The sequence below is a fragment of the Phaenicophaeus curvirostris genome, chromosome 16 (genome assembly GCF_032191515.1).
Source record: "Phaenicophaeus curvirostris isolate KB17595 chromosome 16, BPBGC_Pcur_1.0, whole genome shotgun sequence".
In the NCBI taxonomy this organism is placed as follows: domain Eukaryota; kingdom Metazoa; phylum Chordata; class Aves; order Cuculiformes; family Cuculidae; genus Phaenicophaeus; species Phaenicophaeus curvirostris.
Genome location: NC_091407.1, coordinates 6,738,240 through 6,762,977, shown reverse-complemented (window position 1 = coordinate 6,762,977; position 24,738 = coordinate 6,738,240). Strand labels below are relative to the sequence as shown.

At 49.5% G+C, this 24,738-nt stretch overlaps 2 protein-coding genes across 5 annotated transcripts in view; both read left to right on the top strand.

Annotated features, from left to right (window-relative positions):
• The first annotated feature begins 2,696 nt into the window (after nt 1-2,696).
• KPNA7 (karyopherin subunit alpha 7) lies at nt 2,697-12,522 on the top strand. The gene is made up of 11 exons (XM_069869743.1): nt 2,697-2,764; nt 4,113-4,221; nt 4,889-5,026; nt 5,588-5,673; nt 7,060-7,328; nt 7,827-7,909; nt 9,103-9,366; nt 9,693-9,926; nt 10,240-10,422; nt 11,105-11,254; nt 12,315-12,522. Exons 2-11 carry the CDS (start codon nt 4,156-4,158, stop codon nt 12,393-12,395), a joined length of 1,554 nt encoding a protein of 517 aa, XP_069725844.1. The 5' UTR covers nt 2,697-2,764; nt 4,113-4,155; the 3' UTR covers nt 12,396-12,522.
• A 3,688-nt stretch (nt 12,523-16,210) lies between these two features.
• The window catches only part of SMURF1 (SMAD specific E3 ubiquitin protein ligase 1), a 45,382-nt gene continuing 36,854 nt past the window's right edge, over nt 16,211-24,738 (top strand). For 2 of the 4 annotated variants that reach the window (XM_069870565.1, XM_069870562.1), the window contains exon 1: nt 16,212-16,342. In XM_069870565.1, coding sequence (XP_069726666.1) covers nt 16,288-16,342 — 55 coding nt within the window. In that variant the 5' untranslated portion in view covers nt 16,212-16,287. Of the gene's footprint in view, nt 16,343-24,738 lie in introns of all 4 variants that reach the window. The other 2 variants (XM_069870563.1, XM_069870564.1) reach the window with 2 other exon arrangements.

The window sequence follows — 24,738 nt, the reverse complement described above, 5'->3', positions numbered from 1 at the left end:
AGCTGATGGAGAAAATCTGCTGGCTGAGAGCAGACGTTCACAGGGTTGGCAGGAATCCCTGCCTTTGCTCACTCTCTGCCAGGTGAGGTTCTCCTTTCACAGAAGGATTGCTCAGACCAGCTGCCGTGGCCACGCAACCTCCCGCAATGGAGCCCGGGCTGTTCCTGCCTCGTCTAGCCCTGCCGCGGAGACGCCACATGCTGACATTGCTCCTGGCCAGTGCCTTTCTCCACATACAGTGAGGGCAAACCTGCTAAATAAATATGAAAAAAAAATACATGAGGAGGAAAAATCCATGCTTTTGTCTCTGAGCTTAAAACTGGTATTTTCAAATCTGCCACCAGTCGTGGTCCAGGTCACCAGCAGTGCCCCGGCAAGAGCGGGGCGAAGGGCAGCAGGGTGAGAGCAGCCACATAAATGGGAACCACAGCTTTTCATACCTGTCACGATGTGGATTCTTCAGCCCGAGCGCACCCGGCTGAGCACAGGGGACACTGTCATGTAGATTTAGGGGTTTCTCTCCTTTCCTCTCCATTAGTTGTGATACCCTCTTCTCGTGCTGAAAACTGAAACATTTTCCCCCGCAGCAGTTGTCTGTCCCCTTTCCCATTCGGCAAATATCGATCTGCCCGTGTCCTCAGCACGGGGTCGAAACCAGCCGCACTCATCCTCACCCGCTCGTGGTGACACCTCTCCTGCCATCAGTGACTGAAGTGAAGGCTGGGAGAGGGGTTGCTAATCAATTGGCACGTGTTTTTCTCTCCCCATCCTCGCAGTGACAGCACATCTGAACAGGATGGGTCTGATTGCGCTTGGCAGGTGGGGAGGGGATGGAAAGGGAAGAAAGAGAAAGAGCAACCCAGGAGAACGATCAACTTCTCGCAGCCTGGCTGCACATCCGTGTCCTGCGGCACCTCGGGCGAGAGCGCTCTCCAGGCAGAGGAGCAGCTCCAGGGGACTGGCCTGTGCAGGAGGCTGCCCCCACTTATCTTGGGGCGTGATTTTAAGCCAATTTAATTAAATTGCTTGGCAAGGTTGCAAGGACTCATCTATTTCAGCTTGAGCCAGGCCTGGTTTGATTTAGTGTTGGCTGATTAGGAATTAGCTGCAACAAACCGCTCGGAAAACAAAATTAGAGGGTGCACGCTAACTTTTGCACCAGAGTAAGTTGAATTAAAAAGCAATTGAAATGTAATTTTCCTGTCTCAAGCAGCCGAGAAACAAGATAATGCGACCGGTGGCACTTGAAGCTTAAAAATATTTAATAGCATCTAGGATTAGCACAACCGGCTTCTTAATGCCCACAAACTACAGATTTATCTGAAGGTCTTCACTCAAACCTCCCCGCATCACCTTCTGCACAAAGGTTCGTACAACTCATTTCATTTGCCTTGAGAGGAGCATTGATGTGACCCTTGGGAGCTGAATCCATGTCTGAAAGCACCCTGGGTATTCCACAGTGGATTCCACACTGGAAACAGCCACACAGTGGACTCCTCCTTCTCTGGAACTCCTATAATTTAGTTTGCGATGGCTCCTGTGTGTGCGGCTGGCAGGGTCCAAAGGGCCAGGCTGTGCTCCTGGGGGCAGAGGGTGCAGATCCCAGCAGTGGATGCTGCTTCCACCTTACAGCAGCAGCCCCAGTGCCCGCTCTGAGCCCCTGTGCTCTCCATCTCCCTCATAGAAAAAGATGTCAAGTAATTTAAAATCAGGTTTTAATTAAATATTTTACTAGCTGCTCTCCCTATCTGTTTGGCCCAGACTCTTTCTCCCCCACCCCATCAGCTGGACTGTGCTGGCACTGCTGCACATGGGGGATTTACGAGGCATGGATAAAAAGGGTGATGCCTTGGAAGGCTTGCAAAGCCACGACGCCTTCAGCACTTCAGGGTCCCCAAAAGCACCCACAGTGCTGTAGCCAAGCCCTGCTGTGAGAGATTATTTTACAGACAGGGATGCTGGAGTGTCTGCTGGCCGGAGCAGGGGCAGGGGCAGGAGAAGCTGTTCAAGCAACTCAAGCATCAGTATGTAAGTGGTGCTGGGGAACCTTAAATACAAATGGTCTCTTAACCAAAGCTGCTGGGGACCGTGATAGGCACACCATGTAGTGTGATAAGAGCTGCCCAGCAGCCTCTGGCCAAAATGTAAAGGACTCACGAAGATAATTGGTTCCTGCAGGTTTTCTTTCCTCCCACTGCTGCTGCTCCAAGTTTCTTAATCCTGTCTCAGCTCAACTGCAGCCTCTGCGTGGCTGATTCCCTTCAGTTGACACCTGGCTCCATGGTCCTGGTCCCTGCTAACTGAAGGTAGCTGCTCTCCTGACCTGAACCCCCATCCGCAAGGACCTTCTAGCTGCCTGGACAAAAAGGGGACATCCCCAGGTGCCCAAGCCCTGGCCTTCCTCTCACCCAAACAGCAACAGGGAGGCAGGACCTAGACTGTCCCCTGCGTTACGGGACATTGTACAGGCTGTACCCCTCGTCTCCCGTGAGGGGTCTGGCCACAAACCAAGCTGAAGTGGGAAAAGCATAAATGTATGGAAGAGGCATGGGAGGAGGAGCAGGGTGGCCCAGGAGGAGGGTGGCTCAGGAGGGAGGGCATCACCATCCAAACACCTGCAGGTGCAACCAGGTGGCCATGGCAAAGGATCTGCTGGAGATAACGAGGAGGCTGACCCCTGAGGAGCCAATCGTGGAGGGGATACCTGGCTCCTGGGGGCAATAAAAGAGGCAGTTGAGGGTAATGGGATATTGAGGGAGTGGAGGTGAGTGGTCTTCCTTCTCTTTGTAGTGGTGGGGGTCTGGCTGTTTCCCCCTCTCTGTGTGATGAGTGTGGGGCTGCTGGCTGGACTCTGCTGGCTGGCTAGGTCTCCTGCTTGGCTGGTGTTGGTGTGTAGGTTGTGGAGAGCCTCTGCTGAGATGGGGTGGAAGAAGCTGCCCAAAAATAAGGGACTTTTTGAGGTGTTAGTGTGGCCCCTCTTGAAGGGTAAAGAGAGGAAGGGATGTTGAGATTTAAGTGTAGAGCTTAAAGTTATGGGCTATAATTGGCTTGAGCCAAAAGGTGGCTCATCCTGGCCCCTCTGTGAGCTGGGGGAGCTCTGTAGCTTGGTGGTTTGCTGCTGTGTGGGGGTAAAGAGCTGATGCTGCTGGCATTCAGACTTGGATATTACGGCAGGAAAAGGGGTGAGAGGACCAAAAAAACCCACCAAATACCTTAAACTTAGAAAGCTGAAATAAGGAGGGCTCTTGAGTGTGATGTGAGCCACAGCTGTTGGCTGTAAGGCTGGAGGGAAGGTGAGGATGCACCACCAGTGTGTGATCAGCCCCTGAGGGTCTTCATGCACAGCCCAGCTGTAGGTGCTGCTCTGAAAGCACCTGCCCTTCTGCTAGGTGGAAAGCTAGACTTGTCTTACAAAAGCTGTCTGGAGGCCTGCTCTTTGTCTCACTTTTATGTCTGTGGCTTTTACCAGGCAAGGCTTAAATTACTTTGTCCCTGTTTAATGTTTTTACCTGGCCATCCTCACTAGAAGTTGGGCTCCCGGGAGAGCTTTTTGCTTAGTTGGGCTTGGTCACATCCTCCCACAGTGTGTGACCTCGTGTTGCTCCCGCAGGGGAGGGTCTGTGGTGCGGGAAACCAATCTGGGCTGTGTGGTGGGCTGAAAGGGTGGGCTTGGGTATGGCTACTTGTCCTTAAATCAGGCCTTAAGTTGATCCTTTTGGAGGCAAGAGGCCTTGCCAGGCTTGGGCTGCATCTCCAAGTAAAGCTAAAAGCCCTGGGATCAGAACCAGAGGAAGGTGGTGTTACTGTAACCATGGGAAGTGGTATCTGGCTTCCTCGTGAGATTCCAGCAGCAGCTATAATTTTTTAGCCTGGTGTTAAGTAGTAGTTTGTGCTTGCATTTAGTTCAGAGGCTCAGCTGCAGAATGTGAGGATCCTACTGAGCTCTGCTTAGGGCAAGAGACGTCCAGCATCTGGCTTCATGGGGTTGGTGGGGGCAGAAAATGTGGATTAGGCTGCTGGGAGTGCGGGAGGTTCCAGACCCTTCTGCGGATGGAAGTGGATGTTGCTGGAGCAGTTGTGCACTGATGCTGCTCTGTCCTGAACCCCCAAAGCACGTGAAGGCTTTCGTCTGACACTCCTCTCAAACCTGCTGAGATGCCAGCTATGGACAAGGGTGATGAGCGGATGAAGAAGTTCAAGAACAAGGGCAAGGATGCAGCTGTGAGTACCCACCTGCCTGTGCCATCCCACCTTGGAAAATGGGCCCCACTGGGGCTTTGCCTGTTGGCAGGAGATGGTCTAAAGGCTTCTGAAGGCAACTGGCCCCAAACCTCCCTGTATGGTAGCAATAGGTGGTGAGGAAGGGGGATGTCTCTGCAAGCAGGGATGATCAACTTTTGAATGTGGTGTGGGGCTGACTGGGCTGTGAAGAGTGTGTAGGATGGGAGTTTTGGGTGGGTGACTTAGCTGCTCTGCTGAAGGTGCTGGGGAAGGGAGATGATCCAGCCTCTCCTGCTGAGCTTTCTGCCGGGGTTAGCCCTGCAGAGAGGGGGCTGGTATGGGATGTCAGACCATGGGATCTGTCAGATGGCTTTAAGCCAGTGGAAGAGATGGTTTGCCTTTCAGATTCAGCAAATCAACTTTTTAAAACAGCCACTGGTTGCCAGTCCATCCAGCAGCCCATGTCTTTAGGAAGCACTAAGGGAGAAGCTTTACTCTGTTTATCTCTTGCCTCTCTGAGCTACAGCAAGGAGCTGCCCGAGAGCAGATGCTGGCTCAACGCTCCTTGTCTATGAAACTTGGGGTAGAGGCTTATAGAGCTGAAATGAGCTTAGAGAATTGGGTGATGCAGACACTGACAAGGTGGTGCCCTTCTCCTCCTACCCAGGCCCGGCGGAGGCAGAGAGCGGAGGTGAGTGTTGAGCTGCGAAAGGCCAAGAAGGATGAGCATATCCTGAAGCGCAGAAGCATTGCAATCAGTTTCTTGGATAAGAATCTCAAGGTGGGAGGAAAGACAAGAAATGAGGTGAGTGCTGGGTGCTTCACACCTGGACAGGATCAGTGCTGCGGCACGAATTGTGCAGTAGGTACCACCTGCTACTTGGAGCACTAGAAGTCCAGTTTGGGTGGTGGAGGGTAAATAGCCAGTGTCATTCCTGGTTGCTGTGCCCCATGCTGGGTTGTGTTTTAGATTGCCTAGCCCTTTTCTGTGTTATTTTGCCTGGAGATGACAACCTGTGTGGCTTCCCTCGATGGCAGGTAGAACTGGCTGGTGCTCCAGCTAGCTGGGAGCTGGCAAAGCTCCTGTCTGGCTCCTTGCACAGCGAGGGGTAATTACTGAGCTTGTAGGCCCATTATGGTGTGTCAGTGACTCTTTCTGTGCTTGATTATAAGGATTAGTTGCCTTGAAGGCTTTTGTGGATTCTGTTCCTCTGCCTCATCTCGAAACTGCATTGCATAAGGAACAGACATTGCTTAGATATGGAGTGGTGACTGACTTGGGTCTAGACAGCTGATTGACTGCAGAGATTAAACCGGAGGGAGTCCTGGCTTGCTGTCTGACTCTGAATCATCCCCTGTGACACAGATTATTGAGCTGTCCTTGGAGGAAATTGTTGAAGCTGTGAATGGGAATGATGCTGAGCTGCAGCTGCAGGCCACGCAGGCCACCAGGTATGCTGCTTGGCTGCTCCACACTGGGAGGGAGGTGGCTGTGGAGCTGCGGTGGGACATGTCAGCAGGAGGCATTTCTTCCTGTTTGTCATCTCTTCAGAGAGCTCCTCAAATGAGGAAGGAACCTGCTGACCTGAACTGCCCTGAGGAACCTCAAGTGGTGCCTTTTTTGTGCTCTGTGTGTGTTGCGTGGCTCTGTCACGGTCCTGAGCAGCAGAGTTGTGTGCTTGGACCCAACCAGAGGCTTGGCTGTGGCTCCTGGAGGTGCCCCCCTTGCTGTGTCTGGGCTGGGGCAGAGATCGCACTGGGCCCAACAAGAAATTGGCTGCTGAGGGCTTGGGCAGGACAAGAGCTGGAGAGCCCTTGGGTTGATGCTGAGCAGGGCTGTTTCCCATTTGAGGGAGGAAGGAGGGATCACAGGGTGCTGCCATCACCCAGCTGGCAGCAGGCAAGTCTTTGAGGGTCCAGGAGAGGCTTCTATAGCTGCTGGCTCTTCCTTGGTGAGCTTGAGCTACCAGATCAGGGATCTGGTTGTGTGTCAGAGGGCCAGTGCTGTTCCCCATGTCTGTGAGGGTGTCTGCTCACGGTGAGCAGGTCAAAAGCTCTGCTCCCCAGGTGTTAACTGAGGGCTGGCCAGAGTAGACCCTTCCTAAAGGAGCAAGTCATGACTAGCTCCCTGCTCTTCTGTGCAGCTTTGAGTTGACTTTCTGCTGCCCCAAGCAAGCCTGCCTGCTCCTGGGGTGGTCTGACAGGACATGGTGCCATGGTGGGGCAGCCCTATCCTCTGCCAGCACTCATGAACCAGGCTGGGAAGCAGATCTGGCTGGAAATGTGTTTTTTTTCTGGCCTTCTCTGAGTCAATCAATGCCCTGATCCCATCTCCCTGGAAGCTCTGCATGCTCCTGCACTGCTATGAGGCAGGAAAAAGCAGGAAGGGATTGGTGATTCTGTTATTTAGCTGGAAATGCTGTCTGAAAACTCATTTTAAAATGTGAGCTCTGGTCTGTGCAGGGCTGACCACTGCTCCTGGGTTGGGGAGCAGCAGAGGCGGGCCTGCAGGCTGTAGGGAGAACAAATTGCAGACTGATTTTTCACTGTCCCAGACCCCTGCAAGGTGGGGAGCATGGAGTTATGTCCTCAGAGTCTAATAGGGGTGTGTGAAGTCACACACAAACACACACCCTGCTGTTGCTTCAGTATGTTTTCAAATATCTTCTGCAGAAGCCTCTCTATGGCAACTCTTCTGCTAGAGGGTTTGCTGAAGTAGCTTCTCTTACAGATGGTTCTTCCCTTGAAGCCACAAGCTTCTACCTGGCCACTGTGTTATGGTCTATCAAAGCACCACATGGGATTTCTCATGGCAGGCTGTGCTGTGTCCTCTTACAGGAAAATGCTGTCCAAGCAGAAGGACCCCCCTTTCAACCAGATCATTGAGCTGGGGATCATCCCCAGGCTGGTTGAATTCCTGGTCCGTGCTGACAATCCTCCTCTGCAGTTTGAGGCAGCCTGGGCACTGACAAACATCGCCTCGGGCACCTCTGAACACACCAGGGCTGTTGTGGAGGGAAATGCCATCCCAGCCCTCATCTCTCTGCTGTCCTCCCCGCACATACACATCTGTGAGCAGTCTGTGTGGGCTCTAGGCAACATCGCAGGTGAGTAGAGGTCTCCAGGGCTGGGCTTGGGCAGTGACCCTCTGCATGTGCTTAAGCCAGTGCTGGGCAGCTAAAAATATTGGTGCTCCTCAATAGCCTTGTCTCCCTGCAGCTTTGTCTCCAGTCTGCTGCCCCTGTTTGAAATCCTTTACCCTTCAGTCCCTCCATGTGCCCTGGCAGCCTTTCAGACCCTGTGTTAGTTCTGCAAGAGGATTTTGGCCAAAGCGAAGCACAAGACTCCATCCTGTTGGGATGCTCTAACCCACGAGAGTGGTCAGTAGGGAGACCAGAATGGCAAGCGAACCAGACATGACCTGCAAATTAGCCGTGATGGCATGCCAGTCTACCTGGCACATCCTCCCCACCTGGGAATGCCTCATGGTGTGGGACTGAGTGAGCCCAGCCCTGACTGGTGCCTGCAGGTCTGATTGCTATTTGATGTTGACCATGTTGAGACTTGGGCAGAGGCAGTAAACAACCCTTTTTCCATCTGTACAGGCGATGGTCCTCTATTCAGAGATGCTCTTATCAAATGCAATGCGATTCCTCCCTTGCTGGCGCTGGTGTCCCCTGCAACTCCAGTAAATAACCTTCATTTTCTTGCCTTACCAGCTCTTAATCACTTGGGTGCTGGGTCAGTGGTGGTCTGTCATCTGCCTTATCAACAACAAGCTATTTGTATAATTGAATGAGACCTGTCCTGGACTGCCTTTAATGACTGCCTCTTGGCTATATACAAAGCTGATGCCAAGCAGTCTTCAAGCCAATGTGGTATCTTCTAGTCTTCACTTTCCTATCCAGCTTTGACTCTATCAGGCTAGGAATAAGATGCGACTAGTGTAAGGTAGACTTGCATATGCACGTGGAAGGGTGGGACTTGCCTTTCAAGCTCTTTTCTGCAACTTTTTGGATAGCTCTAAGCTGCTGGGCTTGTATTTTTATATCTGCCCTTCTGCAGTGATGCCTTCCCTCCTGGCTTGCCTGGTGTCTCAGGGAAAAGGACCCTCTGAGAAGTGTAAGATGGACTAAAACTCTTGGGTGGCTGTAACAGCAGTAGCAATGCATTCAGGTTTCCCATCCCTGGCTGTGGTGGAAGCTGTGTACTTTCTGTAGGCATAACTATGGTCTTACAGGTTAATGTTCAGAAAACATCCTCTAGATGCTCCGAGTTCATATTTCAAGTTTTTTGAAACAAGTAGGTTTTCTTGCTGCTCTGTCCCCAGCCCAGCTCACCCCCTCCTAGGGAGCCCTGTGGAGGAAACATGACAAGACACCAGTTCATATATATATGAATGCACCTTGGCAGCTGTGATAGTTTGAATGTAGCTCTACTGCTTCTCTGGGAACATCCATGCTGGGACAGACTGTCTGAATGATGCAATGTAATCAAATGAATGAGGAAACTTACTCTAGAACAGTGAGCTGCCAATACTTATTAATGCTAATATTAAAACCCCAAATTCCTGCTCTTGTCCAAAGAATGCTCTGTAATTTGTCCCAAGGACCTAAAATAAGCTGTTTGGCGCCTTTGTTAGTCATTGTAGCTTGTCACACCATCAGACCTGAAGTTATTGAAACTTAATGTTGGGGAGGGAGAGAGTGTATCTACTGTTTCAGTCACTTACCTGTTTCATCTCCCTTCTTCAAATAAGCCTCAGGCCAAAGAAGGCTGCTTCTGGCTACTGGATAACATCTCTGAGCTGTAGGGGCCCAAAGCAGAGTCCTTCCTCCCTTGTTACTGCAGTGAGGATCTTAAACCTGCCTTGTGTTTCAGGTTGGCTTCCTGAGGAATATCACGTGGACACTGTCAAACCTCTGTAGGAACAAGAACCCCTACCCTCCCCTGGATGCAGTGAGGAAGATGCTGCCAGTGCTCATCTGCCTGATAAAACATGAGGACAAGGAAATAATTTCTGACTCCTGCTGGGCCATTTCTTATCTGACCGACGGCTCCAATGATCGCATCCAAATTGTGGTGGATACAGGGATTCTACCAAGGCTGGTAGAACTCATGGCCAGCCCGGAGTTGCCTGTTATGGTAGGAAACAATTGGCAATCCCCAGCCTCTCTCCTTCTAATGTAGGAACACCTGAGGAAAGGGGTGCTAGCGTTGTCTGTTGTATCCCCAGACTGCAGTATTGCTTGGTTGTTGGTCAAGCTTGCTGTGGCTGGCAGGCTGGATAGGGACTGGAGAAGCTGCTGAGAGCACAATAGGAGGGTGATGAGTCTATAAATACAGCAGTAATCGTGCACAATGTTTTCCTTATTTGAAGAATCAAGTGCTCAAGGGAAGGATCTTGCTGGACTTTCTGGCATGAACCCTTGAGGTAAGGATTCTCCTCATCTCCTTTAATCTCTGTCTAGACTCCAGCTCTCCGTGCCATTGGGAATGTGGTCACAGGGACTGATGAGCAGACCCAGGCAGCTATTGATGCTGGTGTCTTGGCTGTCCTGCCCAGTCTCCTGCGACATGGAAAACCAACTATAGAGAAGGAAGCTGCGTGGACTCTCAGTAACATTGCAGCAGGACCTTGCCAGCAGATCCAGCAACTCATCACCTGCGGGTTATTGCCACCTCTGGTGGAGCTGCTTGATAAGGTAAGGGATAGGTGCAGTGTTGCACATGCGGCTGCAGCAGAAGTAGTGCTGAGGTTCACAAACCTCACTTGTGAAGCATTTGGCACGTGCCCAAAAGCCACCTGAGCCATCTGCTTCAAAGCTGTTGATCCTGAGAACAGCCTGGGTGCTCCAACTTGCATGAGAATGTGGCTTGGTGTCCACCCAGCACTCAAAGCGCTAGGGGAAGAGGGGCAGTGGCCAGCTGAGTGTAAAAGAAATAGCTGTTTGGCCTCACACAGATCTAGGAGGGATGCTAAAGCTTGGGAGTGCCTTCACCATGCTGCTTTTCCAGGGGGACTTCAGAGCTCAGAAAGAAGCTGTGTGGGCAGTGGCCAACTTCACGACGGGAGGCACTGTGGAGCAAGTGGTGGAGCTTGTCCGGTCTGGGGTTCTCAAACCTCTGCTCAACCTGCTCTTGGCCAAAGACAGCAAAACCGTCCTGGTCATCCTGGACACAATCTCAAATCTCTTCCTGGTAAGATCCTCTGCTGTGTCTTGCATTCCTTTCCTGAAAGCAGCAAGGTGTGAGTCACTGTGTGGCTCAAACAGCTCCTTCTACAGCACCTACTGGTCTTGCAGGAGTAAGAGGTAGACTTCATGTTGTCTAACTTGTTCTTGGGTTGTCCGAAGGGCTTAATAAGATTAAGTTCCCAAAGTGTTCCTCTTCACCTCCTGTAACTTTAGTGTTCTGGAAAGGAAAATGTTGTGTTAATCCCCAAACTGGACAAAGGTGAAGGTCTTGCAGAAATACAGTTGTAGAGAAATCAAGTTGGTCCTGGGGCATTTTGGCTCAGCTTCCTGCCAGCTGATGTCTACTTGCCTCTCATTTGAAAGCCTGGCTTTTGTAGCACCCTTGAACCCATGAAATGGCTTTTGCAAATGAAACAGTGGGTGGCAGGTCATGCTTGCTGCTTTTCAGTGTGTGAATGTAACCTGGCTAGAGTGCGGCTGGCCCGTCTGCTTGGCAGTCAAGCCACTGTCCAGTAATTGCAGCAGGGACTGTTTCATGTAGTAATCCCTGGGATCTCTGCTAAACACAGAACAGGCAGGGACTGTAGATGCAGGACTGTGAGTGCTTGACTTGTGCACTGACTGAGGGTGAAGACCACCTCAGACCTGCTACTTACATTTACCTCCTCTCGTATCTGATGTCACAGGCAGCTGAGAAGTTGGGAGAAATGGAAAGGTTGTGTCTGCTAGTGGAAGAGCTTGATGGTCTGGAGAAAATTGAAGCCTTGCAAACCCATGACAACAACATGGTCTACAAAGCTGCGCTGAATATCATAGAGAAATACTTTTCTGGTGAGGTATGTGAGCTCTTGCTGTTTCTCTTGTGAAAGTGAAGCCACTCTGGAATGAAGCATAGTCTTTAAGGATGCTGAAATAGGCTTTTGGAAGAGACTTCTATATGAATAGAGTAGCCCTTGCAGCTTGTTCCAGTTGCTTCTAAAGGTCTGTAAAAGCTGAGTTGTCAGCTGATGAGTTGCACAAGAGATATAGATGCCTTGATAGTGTGTTGCTGCTGGAATTTAAACTGGCATCAGCTGGAGGTACTGCAGTTGCTGATTTGAATACCAAATGTGGAGAACTTTCCTCCTTCAGAGCTGAGCTAGCTTGTCACTATGAATGGAAGCCTCCTACTCAGCTGATAACCATGCTCAGATTACGTTTGGATTACTTGACCCTTTTCATGCTAATGATTTTTATGTATAAAAAGGATAGGACACGGCTAGCAGTTGCAAGAGTCCAATGACTGTCACAGATGCCACGCTTGGTCCTAGCCTTAGTCTCACAGATGGGGGAAACATCAGGGAAGAGGCTTAGCAGTCTGGCAGCTCTTGGAGCTGAGGCTTGATCTAGATGTGAACTGCAGCAGCAGGGAGCAAATGCCTGGTAGTCTCCTGCCCAGAAGAGCGTCTGCAGGATGTCTCTGCAAGAGGGTGGGGAGGAAGTTCTCCTACTCCCCAGCACCTGCCTTAGGTGCTGGATGCCAGTGGGAATGGCTCTTGAGTAGTGCTGGCTTGTCCTTGTTTCAAGCAGGCAGTTTCATGTGTGTGATTCCTGCCACTCCAGCTGCTCTTTACCACCTTTGGTGTCTGAGCCTGTAGACTGGGCTGCTTTTTGTGTGAGGTGCAGGGACACCGCAGCCTGAGTGTGCAGTGAAGAACAGGAGGACTTGGTCCGGCCTCCAAGGGTCCTGGTAGACTCAAGCTGATCTTAATAGCGTATTACAGCAGCAGGCTTGTTGAAACCAAGAAGAAAACACTAAGTAAGCTTCTGTAAAAAGTTGCAGCTGAACTCTGGGGCAAAACAGCTTAGGTTTACTGAGATGCAGAACTCGACTGATGGCTGTTACCTTCCTTCTAGGAAGAAACAGGTTTGCAGCCTGGGACTAGCCAAGATGGGCTGTATGATTTCTCAGTGGAGAAGGAGGACTTTGACTTCTGAAGATGAAGTGCTACACAGCTCTGAGCTGGTGGGTGAAGGTCTCTTGGTGTAGAGCTCAGACATCCAAATCAAAAGGAGGAAAGATGCTGAGTCTTTTTACTTTTGGAACTTGTCAATAAATTGCACTTCTGGCTTTGTACTTCTTTCCTTTTTGTTGTTCTCCTACCCTTTAAGCTGCTGTTGCAAACAGCATAGACTTTCTGTAGTGTTCTAAAGCTTTGAAAAAAAGGTATTGGAGCTCCTGGGCAAGTTTTCTCAATGGCAAGTACAGTTAGAAGCCTTCTAACTGCATTAAGCTGCTAGAGAGCAGTGTGTTACACCAAATCCAGTTGAGTCTTGAGGCTTGTGCTGAAAGGTCTGTGCTTTACTGGGAGTGGCTGAAGCAGCTCTGAAAAGCCATGAAGAGGTCTAGCCTTTCCGCAGGTGAAACCACCTGCATGCTTGGGGAGATGCTCCTAGCAGAGAAGGAAATCAGCTGGGGGAGGTGGGTCACTTGTGTGCTATTCCACATGGAAGTATCAGGAGTAAAGTGCTGGTCCTTTGGCAACAAGGCTGTTGGATGCAGCTATTGCTGTGGGAGCTGATTCACCTCCCACTGCAGCTCTGCCTTGAGCTGACTTTCCATACTGAGGACCTGTATTTCAGGTTTCCTTTGCATGTCACTCTCCCTTGCTGAGAGGAGTCATCCCTCTCCAAGCCCTTCAACTTGGGTCTCTAGCTGCAGGCTGAGCAGAAGGTGAGGATGGTGTTGATGCAGGGCTGAGTCCAGCTTGCAGCAGTTACTGGTTCTGTGTCCAGCAACTGTGTGTACTGCCCTGCTAGCTGGTGCGTGGCACAAATGTGATGTGCCACACCTTCATGGCATGATGCTGGATGCTACTCCATCCTTTGTAGCACTGATGGAGCGTGGAAGGTTCTACCTAGTACCTCTTAATCACAAGCGATTGAAACCATCACAATGGCTTTGCTCCATGCAGGATGGGGGTGGCAGCTACCTCTTCCCTGCTCTGGGGGGGCTGATGCTCTAGAGTGACCTTGGGGTGACTTCAGGGCTTTCTTCTGTATGTATAGTGGGCGGTGATGTGACAAATTCAAGCTGAAAAGAAAAATCTCTCCCTCCACCCTGGATCTGCTCCTGGGAGTGTTTATGCATTTCTCCCACAGATTACCTAGGGGGAAAAAAAGGGAGCTGGTGCTTAAAGCCTAGTTGTGCTCCATGCCCTGCAGCCCTGATTGTTGGTGCTGGAGCTGGATATTGATTAATAAAATGCTGGAGCTGATGAATTGCAAAGTGCTCCTTGTTTTTTGTTTCTTGAATCCAAAGTTCTGTACTTAACCCTGTGATACAGCGATGCCTGAACATGCAGCTGAACCAAGTGTCTGAGAATCCTTTGTTTGTGCCTGTGTTCACACAAAGGGCTCTGGCTTGGCTGTGCGCACCATCTCATTGCTGACAAGGCTGATACAGCATCTGGAAATGGTCAGATTTCACCAGGTAAAATGAATCTGAGGCAGGTGCTTCCTCAGTGTAAATGGAGATGCAGACCGGAGCTGGTGTCTGCGCAGCTACCCTGACTTTGGACTGTGGGGCATCCCGTGCTTGGGCAGCAGGGTTGCTGTTTGCTGATGCTCTGCTGACTAAAAGCAAGGTAAGAAGAGAAAGCATAGAGCTATGGGATGCTTTTCCTGCTTTCCTGCATGTTCTGGACATAAACCAGGGACCAAAGCTGCTTGTTTCCACCATTGTAACATTAAGTTGCGATAAAATAGCATCCCTGTAGCCCTGAAGGTGATGGAGAGTAAAATGTATCTTATCTAAAGAGTACTGGTATGTGTCTACTGTGCTGTGCCACACGGCAAGCAAAGCTTGAGGGGGTGTTTGATGTGGCGTGGCTGGAGAACTGGGACCTGTGCCTGCTGGAAGGTCGAGGCTGCTGGGCTGTACCTGCCTGCTGCAGCGCCGGGGGCGTGTGAGCAACCTACAGGCATCTGCTTGCCCAGTTAATTGGAGCTGCTCTCTGATTGCTGCCAGCCCCAGCTCTCCTGCCCAGGGCACAAGCAGCAGCTACTGTGGCAATTTTGGCTTTGGTGCCCTTGGGGGGGTTGGAGGCACCAACTTCTCCCACTGGGATGGGGCATCCATGGGGACCAGCAAGGGGGAGATGCTGCTGCTTCCCCAGAGCAGCTCCATGTCTCTCAAGAGAGGCACAAAACAGTAGTTTTTCTAATTAAAGCCTTCTGCATCCTGGCCCCAAAGGAGCACAGAGACTGTTGCTTGGTCTCCATGTCCCTGGAGGGCTGGAAAAGATGTTTCAGTGCCCATGGTGGCCTGTTTGTCCCAAATTAGGACCCAATTAACTCATGCATATGAAGCAGGGTCTCTTCTAAAGTTCTTTTTCTGCCTAGTTGTTCATTTTCTATTGCCATAGGTGCACCCTGTAGCTGCTTTGGCTTTGTGGATGCAGCTGAAGGGGGTTTTGCAGATGTCCCAGAGGCTGCAAACCTGGAGCCTGCAGGAGTTGGTTTGGGGAGCTACAGGGGCTGAAAACCGATGGTTGGTGAGGAGTGGGGAGAGATGGCTTTGGGCAAGTTCAGCTGGGCAGAAGGCAGGGGTCTGCCTGAGGCAGGCAGCATCCAGGGTGGGGATTGAGCTGAGTTAGTGCTGCAGGGCAGGGGAACGCCTGGGAGGGGGATTTTAAGGAAGAATTTGGAAGGTGAAATGACCAAGCTTCCAGGTCTGCTGCTACACCTGATACTTGGCTGTAAATCACTGAGGCTTTTTCCTCTTCTCCGTTGTTAGTTTGCCTTTCCCCTGGAATCTCTTCACCCCTATACACCCTCAATGGCACCTCCATGCACCCCCTGCACCCCTTTATACCCTCAATTAAAGCCCCCTGCACCCCTATACAGACTCAATTAAAGCCCCACGCACCCCTAAACACCTATTTACACCCTCAATTCCACCCCTTGCACCCCCCTATACCCATTTACACACTCGGGTCCCCCCTGCACCCCTATATACCCATTTACACTCTCAACTCCATGCTGTGCAACCCTACACACCCATTTACACCCTCAACTAAAGCCCCATGCACCCCTAAATGCCCATTTACACCCTTGATTCCACACTTTGCAATCCTATACACACATTTAAACCCTCAATTCCACCCCCTGCACCCCTATACACCCGTTTACACCCTCAATTAAAGACCCCTTGCACCCCTATACACCCATTTACACCCTCACTTCCACCTCCTGCGCCCCATACACCCTCAATTCCACCCCCTGCACCCCTATACACCCATTTACACCCTCAATTCCACCCCTTGCACCCCTATACACCGATTTACACCCTCACTTCCACCCCCTGCGCCCCATATGCCCTCAATTCCAACCCTTGCACCCCTATACACCCATTTACACCCTCACTTCCACCCCCTGCACCCCATACACCCTCAATTCCACCCTTATACACCCATTTACACCCCCAGCTGCCCCCTGCACCCCGCTATCCCCGCCCCCTCGCCAGGGGGCGCTGCCCCGCCCCACGCTCCCTCCTGCGCATGCGCCACGCGCCTCCCCCGACCTTCCCCTCATGGTCCCCACCCCTCCCTTCTTCACGCCGCGCGCGCGCCGCCCGCCGACCTTCTCATCGTGGCGGCTCGGCGCGGCCGCGACGCACGGCGCGCTGACGTCACGGGCCTCCGCCGTGCGGGCGGGGCGGGGCCGCGGCGGGGGCGGGGCCGGGCGCGCGCTCCGCGACCGGCGGGGGCTGAGGCGGGAGGCGCCGCCGCGGAGCGGGCGGGGAGGGCCCGTATGGCGGGGCGGCGTGGGAACGCCGGGTGAGCGAGCTCCCGCTCTCTCGCTCCGTTTTCCCCTCCGCTCCGACGCGATGTCGAATCCCGGGACTCGCCGGAACGGCTCCAGCATCAAGATCCGCCTCACAGGTAACGGGGCCCCCACGCGCCGCGGGGCCCGGCCTCCCCTCCCGTCAGGCCGCCGGGGGCTGAGGCGACAGAGACCGTGGAGCCGAGCTCCCGATCGCTGCTGAACTTTTATCCGCCGTTGTTCAGTGCCGTTTCCGCCTCCGTGGCTCGGGGGAGCCTCTCTTGATTCTCGTTTATTCTGCCTTGCTCCCTGCGCCCGCTGCGATGTGGACCTCGATGGATGCTTGGGGGTAAAAACTGAATGGGGGTTGTCCCTGTCTACCGCTCGCTTTCCAGCAGAGCGGGGCACCCTGCTGCTTCCGTGAGATCTCTTCTGCGCCTTCTGTTTGAGGAATCCCCGTGACACCCCCTCTCCTGACACCCAGCCTCTTCCTGGGGTCTCTTCTGCGCTCTGTCTTTGGGGGTTCCCTTTCTGATGTCTCCCCTCCATCCTCCCTTTGGAGGAGTCCTTTTGTCCCCTCCTTCCAGGAGCTCGGGCTACGCTGCTGCTTTCTGGAGTCTTTTCTGCCCCTTCCCTTTTAGGAGGGATCTCTCTGACAAACCTACCCTAGCACCTTATCCCTTCTGGGGTCTTTTCCTGGGTTCCTGCCCCGTAGGGATGGTCGTTGTGTCCCCCCTTTTCAGAAGAATGGGACACCCTGCTCCTTCCTGGGATCTCTTCTGCACCTTCCCTTTTGAGGGCTTCCTGTAGCACCCCCCAGTACCCTTCCGCTTCCTGACATCTCCCCTCCACCTTCTCTTTGGAAGCGTTCTTTTGTCTCCCGCTTCCAGCTTCCAGCGGGCATGGGCACCCTGCCCCTTCCTGAGGGCTTTTCTGCACCCTCCCGATGGGGATGATCTGTGTGTCCCCCCCATTCCAGCAGGAGAGTAACCCACTCATTCCTGGAGTCTTTTCTGCACCTTCCTCATGGGGATGATGGCCTGTGTGTCCCCCGTTTGCCAGCAGACCAGGGGACCCAGCCCCTTCCTGGGGTCTCTGCTGCACGTTCTTTGTAGAGGGGGTCCCTGCGACTCTCCGCTCTGGCACCATGCTGCTTTCTGGGTTTGCTTCTTCACCTTCGCTTTAGGGGATCCCTGTGACACGCACACCCCTGGCACCCTGCCATTTCTGGTGTCTCCCCTGCACCTTCCCTGGAAAGATTTCTGGGGCCACCTCTCTCGCAGACTGGCTTTCAGCAGATCCTTTCATGATTTACGTTAGTTGATAAACCCCCCCACCAGCCTCCGGTGTGCCGAGGAGGAGAACTCAGTTGCTAATGGAAGAAGGTGCATTTAGTTGCTTTTAGCTTCTTTTTTTAGTGCTTTTTTTTCCCCTCCTTTCTCACAACTTGCTCTCAAATCACACATTCAGCTCTGAAGTTCCCTTCCTGAGTGAGAGGTGACCCAAAAGCAAGGTGTGTTGTGCCTCCTTACGAGGCCTCTGCGAGGGCGCATGGGTGGATAAGCCAACTTCTGTTGCACCCTGAAAGATCTGGATTAAGTCTTGTGGAAGCTGTGCCAGTTGATGCCGAGCCTACTTCTTTAATGGAAAGAGACATGGTTTCTGCTTCTTGAGGCTGCTGTGTGAATTATTGATAAATAAGGCCCAGTCCAGGCTTTCAAAGGCAACAGGTGGATGCATGGAGATCTCGATGCTGCACCGAGTCCCTGGCATTGAGCTGTATGGAGCTGGTTCTGTGGGTGCATAAAACATTGTCAAACAATGAGAAAACAGCACTAGTTAAACTCCTGTTACAGGTTAACTTGCTTCAGGCGCATAAGGCAATCAATCAGCAGCAGGTCTTCCAAAAACATCCTCATCGTCTTTTAATCCTTTTCTTGATTCTGCACTGCTCGTGACAGGACCAGAGTTTGTGAGGATAATATAACTCTGACGATCCTTTTCTTGGGCGTGAGGGAGCTGAAAATATTTTTAGGGTATATGGCTGATGTTTGATCTGAAATTAGTTTTGTGGTGGTGTATCCTAAATGTCAGCGCAGTCATTAATGTGGCTTATTCTTATGCAAGTAAGTCAATAAAACTGTTGGGAACTCAGTTACTTACGCTGTGGTTGAAAGTCCTGAGCTGGAGGATGTAATTTGAATAACAGACAGAAGCTGGTGGTTTTAATTTTAAAGGATGAATGCTGCATCAAAATGCTTTCTTACATTTAGCATGCACTGTCTCTCTCCCAGCCAAGAATGTTTTCTGGAAGAGACTGGAGTTTCGGTTTATTCAACAACTTGGTGAATGATTTTTTTTTTTTGCTTTTTTATTTTCTTGTTTTTATTTATATTGAAGAAACCTCCTGCTCGCTCAAACACATCATCTGTTCTTACAAGCAGGCAGCCTGGGTGGTGTGACAGAAATCGTTGTATTTAATAAAAAAATAAATTGCTTTGGGAGAGGTTGAGCTTTGGGATCATTGGGCAAGGCAGCGTTCTTGGCTTTGATGCTGACTTACCTGTTTCAAAGAGCTGTAGCCAGCATGGCTCTTGTTTTCTCATCTGTTTTGCTGTTGGGAGATCTGAGCAGATTCAAATCAAGACAGAGGACCTTTTCTGTTATGATTTACTGCCTGCATTGTGTTTCCTATGATTAGAGACCGTTTATGTTTTGTACTACTGAAAATAGCTGTGTAAATACCACTTAGTCTGAAGGGGCCTGTGAGTGGTGCTTTGTAAATTGGAGGTGAACAGGGGTTGAATCTTTCATGCCTAAAGACATTTTTTTTCTTGTATATTGGAAGGGTATATCTAATTAAGATTACTTAATTTACATTAATATATGTAAAAGTTCTGGAACCTCTGATAACTCTCAGAAACTATCTGCCAGCTTATGCAGAATGGTGTCAGTCCTATCCCAGTACAATTCCTAATGAAGTAAAATGGGAAATAACACATCGTGTTTAGAACTATAAACATTCCCCAGTGTCAGCAAATAAGTTGGATGACAGGTTAAAATGACTTTGTGACCTATGCCTCGCAGATGTGCCAATCTCCTCTTGTGTCTTGGTTTCTCAAAAAACCTGTGCCTCCTATTTCCATCAGAGCTTTCACCACTGCTGGTGATGTAGGAGCCAGAATTATTCGTGGCCTTATCTCTTGCCTCTTGGAGCAGTTCTAGGTGAAATAAGGTAAAACTTATTGTTAAGCTTGTGGTCTCTCTGTATCTGTATTGTCATCAGGGCAGAGCAGCAGTAGCAAACTATCAAAGCAGGGATGGAAATAATGAAGTGATATAGTGAGCGCATGTTCTTGAAATGTCCGCTCAGGACCAGCAGGGTCAGGGGACCTTCACGGAGCACACATTTCTCTTCCACTCGTGCTTCTCTGAAACTGTTGTTTGCTGCTACAGTCACTGCTCCCTGGGGAAGTTCCAAAGGGTTCATCATCTCCAAGGCTTACATGCGTCTTGCTCATACTGTTATATCACCCAGAAGGACCCGTGAAAACTGCAGTCTCATTGTGCTGGGTTTCGGAGATGTTCCTGTTCCAGGTAGCTTGCAGGCAAAGGTTGCTGATGGAATTGGAAAGACTGTGAAAAAGTGGACTAAACATGTAACTTTCTTACCAAAAAAAAAGCTACAAGTTGTCTTCTGGCTTTTTCAGCAGGGAGGTGTTAAAAGCTGTCTGGCTCCTGGTACCATTGTGGAACTGAGGAAAGACTGGGAAGGAAAAGGCATTAGTTTAAACTTTATGGATCACTTCATATGTGGAGCAGGAAGAGGGTAAGATCTCACACATAAGGTCAGGTGGCCATGTGGAGGGCTGAGGGCAAAACTGGTTTCTTTAACAAAAAAGAGGAGTTGGTGTAACAGAGAATAAGAAATAATTGTCTCTAAGCATCACACTTAGCGAAGTTCAGAATAGTCAGGTGTGTAAAAAATGTGTTCCCCTTTGGCTGGAAGTTGTGGGCAAGAGCCCTCCCAGGTGTGAGGGACAGGAAGGTTCAGTGTTGGAAGCATCAGGGAAGAGTGAGGAGAAGGAGTATGAGGAAGCAAGTGGTTTCTGTGAGATGAGAGGAAGAGTCAGAGGAGATTTGTAGGTGAATCATTTGATTCCTTAGGCAAGGTGACAAAGAAAGGGAGAGGGGGAAAAGGCAGTGTAGATGAGTATTGTGAACACCACTTTCAGTTCACTGTGGTCAGCACGGTTTAGGGAAGTCCCAGCTACAAAAGCTGATGAGCTGGTAGCTTTTTGCAGATATGCCTTTCTAATTTAAGGACTACAAAAAAGAATACAGTGACTTCAAGCAGAAAACAAATTATTACATTACCTTAAGAGCAGCATTCGTGTGGGGTTGTTATGAAGGCACAGGCTAAAGTGTGTCACAAATGTCAGTACGTTTTGCTTCCCTTTCGTGACTGATGTGGTACTGATCAGTGCAGCAAAGTTAACGCAGTGCTCACTGGCAGCACTGATATTGGTGACCTGGACAGTTTTATGTCCCCTGCTCAGAAACAATGAATGTCAATGTAGCGATTTTTATATTAGACATAGTAAATACTCCATAGTTGGCTGTAGCTTTATGGTCATATATTATCAGGACTGGACTATGGGTTACAGGCAAAGAACGCTGGTGTGGGAAGGCAAGAACAGCCAGTGGGTCAATCCAGCCTCCCTTGGTGCTTGGAATTTAACATTGAGCCAGTTTTGTGCAATGAGGAACACAGTTGGGAAGCAGCAGTTCAGTAGCTCCAGATTTAATAATCTGGGAGTATGTCGAAATCTGTCTGGTTATTTTCTTCTTATAAGGATTTTCTCTGCTCTGTGTCTTCTGGGAGCAGGTTGGTTGGTTGTGGTCAGAGCACTGGGCTGGAACGCGACGCTGAGCTTTGCCGCGGGTTTCCTGTGTGATGCTGAGTGAGGCACTCAGTGTCTTTCTGTCTCGCTTCCCCATTTGTGATCTGAAGTAGTTGTGTTTTTGTGAAGGTACGTTCGTGGCTGTTCAGAGGCCCATGGATGTGGATGGCAAAGAGGCTTGGGGCTCATAACTGTGTGACTTTGTCAAAACTCATAACATCTTGCTTTCATGGGAGAAGTGCAGAGAGCAGCCTTTGCAGGCAGCCAACTGGCATCTTTGGTGCTGCCGGAGAGGGAATCCAAAGAGCAGCAGAGGCCATGGGTAGCCAGGCTCCCTTTTTTCTTTCTCCCAGTAAGTCAAAGCTGTGCCAGCATCATTGTCCTGGTGGAAGTAAATTACATCTCCAAAAGAATTTGGTTTGAATATCGCCCTCAGGAAGGGAAAGGAGAAACAATAACTACTTTATTCCTAATTCGAAACTTTCTTTTCTCTAACTGAATATCTTCATATAAAGAAATGCAATTTGGGATGTGGTTGTGCAGTTACATAACAATTTCTTCTTTTCTTTCCATGCTACTCATCAGTCTATGAACAGTTTTCTCATCTGTTTCCTTCAAGGGCTTTATCTCATTTCTAACATGTTGTAGGATCATGCTTTCTCTTTGTGTTGCAAAATTAATCATCAGTTCTGGGGTAACACCAACAGAGCTTCCATTTTCTTGGCAAGGAAGTTTATTTTACACCGCAATGTTACATGTGCTGCGTAGATGACCTCTTACTGGCGGCAACTCCAAGACTGCTGAAACTGCCACTGTAAATAAAGATAAACGAGAGCCCTCGGTGGTTTCTGTGGCTGGGTACAGCGTAAAGTAGTACAGTATGGAAATGCCGCCTGTGTGTTTGCGGGTTTTGGAGGTTTACCTGGATTGTTGCCCAACTTGAAGCAAGTCCAGTTGACAAGCTTACTGTTGGATTAATCTGGTTAGATTACTTGCTGCTATTTATGGTTCCAGAGTGAACAACTCTGGATCACTCAGCTGCCTGGTTGGTTTTGGCCATGTTGGCTGAGGTGGCATGGTGGGGCTGTGTGGTTTGGAAGACGTGGTTAAATCAGTCTGAGTAGTAAACTCATGAAGTTTAGGTACATACACAGCAGACCAACTCCTTGAGTGAGACTTGAGTGAGGGGAATATTAAAACAGAAATGGCTAGAGGAGACTGATCCACCTGCTATGTTTTTCCCTAAATTAGGAGTTTAATCATTTTTGTTATGTTTTTCTATTGAGGTTCCTCTGGAAATAGTCAAAATATGACTGTGGAAAGGCCCAAATTCTGCAATAATTACTGGAGGCTTTTACCAGTTTTACTTCTTCAATATTTTGCATGAAAACTGATGCTGATTTGTTCTCCTGGAGTGAAACAAGATTGTATTACTCTGTTACTGCATATGGTTTGTTCTTTTCCACACCAGCAGCTGGGGTTGGAAAGGAGTTGGTGAGATCTTGAGTCTCAAGGTTGACAACCACTGCATTTTGTCCTGTGGGTCTGTCTAGATTTTGGGGTATGATTGGTGTTGAGGTCTTACCTTTAGTCCTCAACACACTTGCTAGCACCAGCATGCCACCTCTCTTGGCAGTGAGGACAGCACTTAGAGCTGATCGACTTCCAGCATTTCCACCTCGATACCATCTCAGCTTCTCTAGCATGTGTTTTGGAAAGCCTGGAGTTGAGCATGCAGGTAGAGTGAGTGCTCGTGTTACGGCTGGTAGTGAGAAAGCTGTGCTCGTACTTCAGTTGCTTCTGTGCCGATTCAGCTTCTCCACAAAAGTCTAGCTCAACAAATTAAACCGAGACACTGGGCTTTGAGAAGCTGAGGTGTGTGCATGTGTTGCCTTCTGTTATGAGGAGTTGGCTTTGGGAGGGAAAACCAGAAGAGAGTAGTGATTCCTTAAACAAAGCAGCAAGCTTTGTTAGAGCTTGTTTAGTAGCATGTATCAATTTATAAAACATTTATTAAAGTATTACTGTAATATAGGAAGAAACCTGCACCTATGTTTGCTAAAGAAGAGTCAGTAGGTCCATAACAGGTAAAGATGCCACAGGTCTATAACTGTTTCACATGTCTTTGAAGGGAAATTCAGCAATTTCAGAGAGGAGATCGCTGGGGATATTCTTCTATCTCTACCCTTCTTTGTGAAAGCTGTAAAAAACAATGGGAGGACAGAGCGAAAATGTTGAAAGTTTTTCTTTCAAATATTCCTTTATGAACTGACAGCTGCATTGGGAATATTTGGGGGTGTAGGAGCTGGGTGATAAATGTGACCATCCTCTAGTTGAATTGGCAGGATAAGCATGCATGCTGTTTTAGAAAGAATCTCTCTACGGGGCTGTAATAGTGTGATGCCTTCCCCTTCAGTAAGTCATTTTTGTCAAGTTAAAGGCCAAAATTCGAACTGGCTTGTTGTCAAGGACACTAAGCACGGCAGGCAAAAATCCCCAAGGCTACCCAATTCACAGCATCGATGGATAAAGCTGGCAGAGCATGGTTTACTCTTCCTCCCCTCCCCCAGGAAAAATCCTTTTCCCTGTCTGGGTGTTTTGAGGATATGCACACTATTATGCATACTAATACAATTTAACAGAAAGTATTTAAATGGAAGGTTTGTTCTTCTGTTTGTGGGTAAAACAATCCGTTATTGTTTGGGAGTAATGCTAAAATAATGCACAATTTCCCCCGGGACGACGTGGTGCTGCAGGCTGCTGCACTGTTCCAGCTGTGCTCACCTCCGCCACAGCTGCAGGGGGTTGTCACTGGCAAAGGGCCGTCCCCAGCAGCGCGTCCCGGGGAGCACCGGCTCTCTGCGCTGGCTGGTGTGTGATGAGGCAGTTCACATGGGTTAAGCTCATAATCCAAAATCGCGCTGTTATGACCATAAGAAATGATAGCAAATCCTGTGGAATTAGGTGTTTGTAATAGCTCTGTTTTACACTTTGATTCCTGATTCACTTGTAATAATATACAGCAGCCCATTTGGGAACCAAGGGCAATGTTAAACCACACTATTAACTTCAAGTGTTATTGACCACTCAAATACTCCAGGAATATTATGCGTCCCTGAATGTCCTCACTAATGTGCAGTTTTAGCCACGGTTGATTTTTCTGAGCGGTAGATGTTTCTTTCCCAGTTGATGATGAAGAAGCCCTGCTGAAGAAAATAGAATTTGATTCTCTTGCTTTCATAGATAACACAGTATTATCTTTCTCTTGCAGTAGTTTTTGCTTTTACTGGTAAACCAGTAGTAGGGAAAGAAATATTTTTTTTATAGGATGGAGTCTTTTTTCCTTGGGTTGATGCATTCTTTCTCAATGGATTTTATTATTTGGATTAAAATGGCACTTTTTGTGTGAGGGAATTGGGAGGAGTTGAGTTTTCTTTGACCTTTTCATATGGCTGCAGTTTTGTCTTCCATAAAAATTGGCCTATTTCCTCTAATGCTTAGACTGAAATAACATGCACATTTTCTTATCAATTTAAAGTTTCCATCTCTTGTTTACTTCACATAATGACAAATTAAATTTCATATGTTAAAATCTGTTCTTCTCACTGATC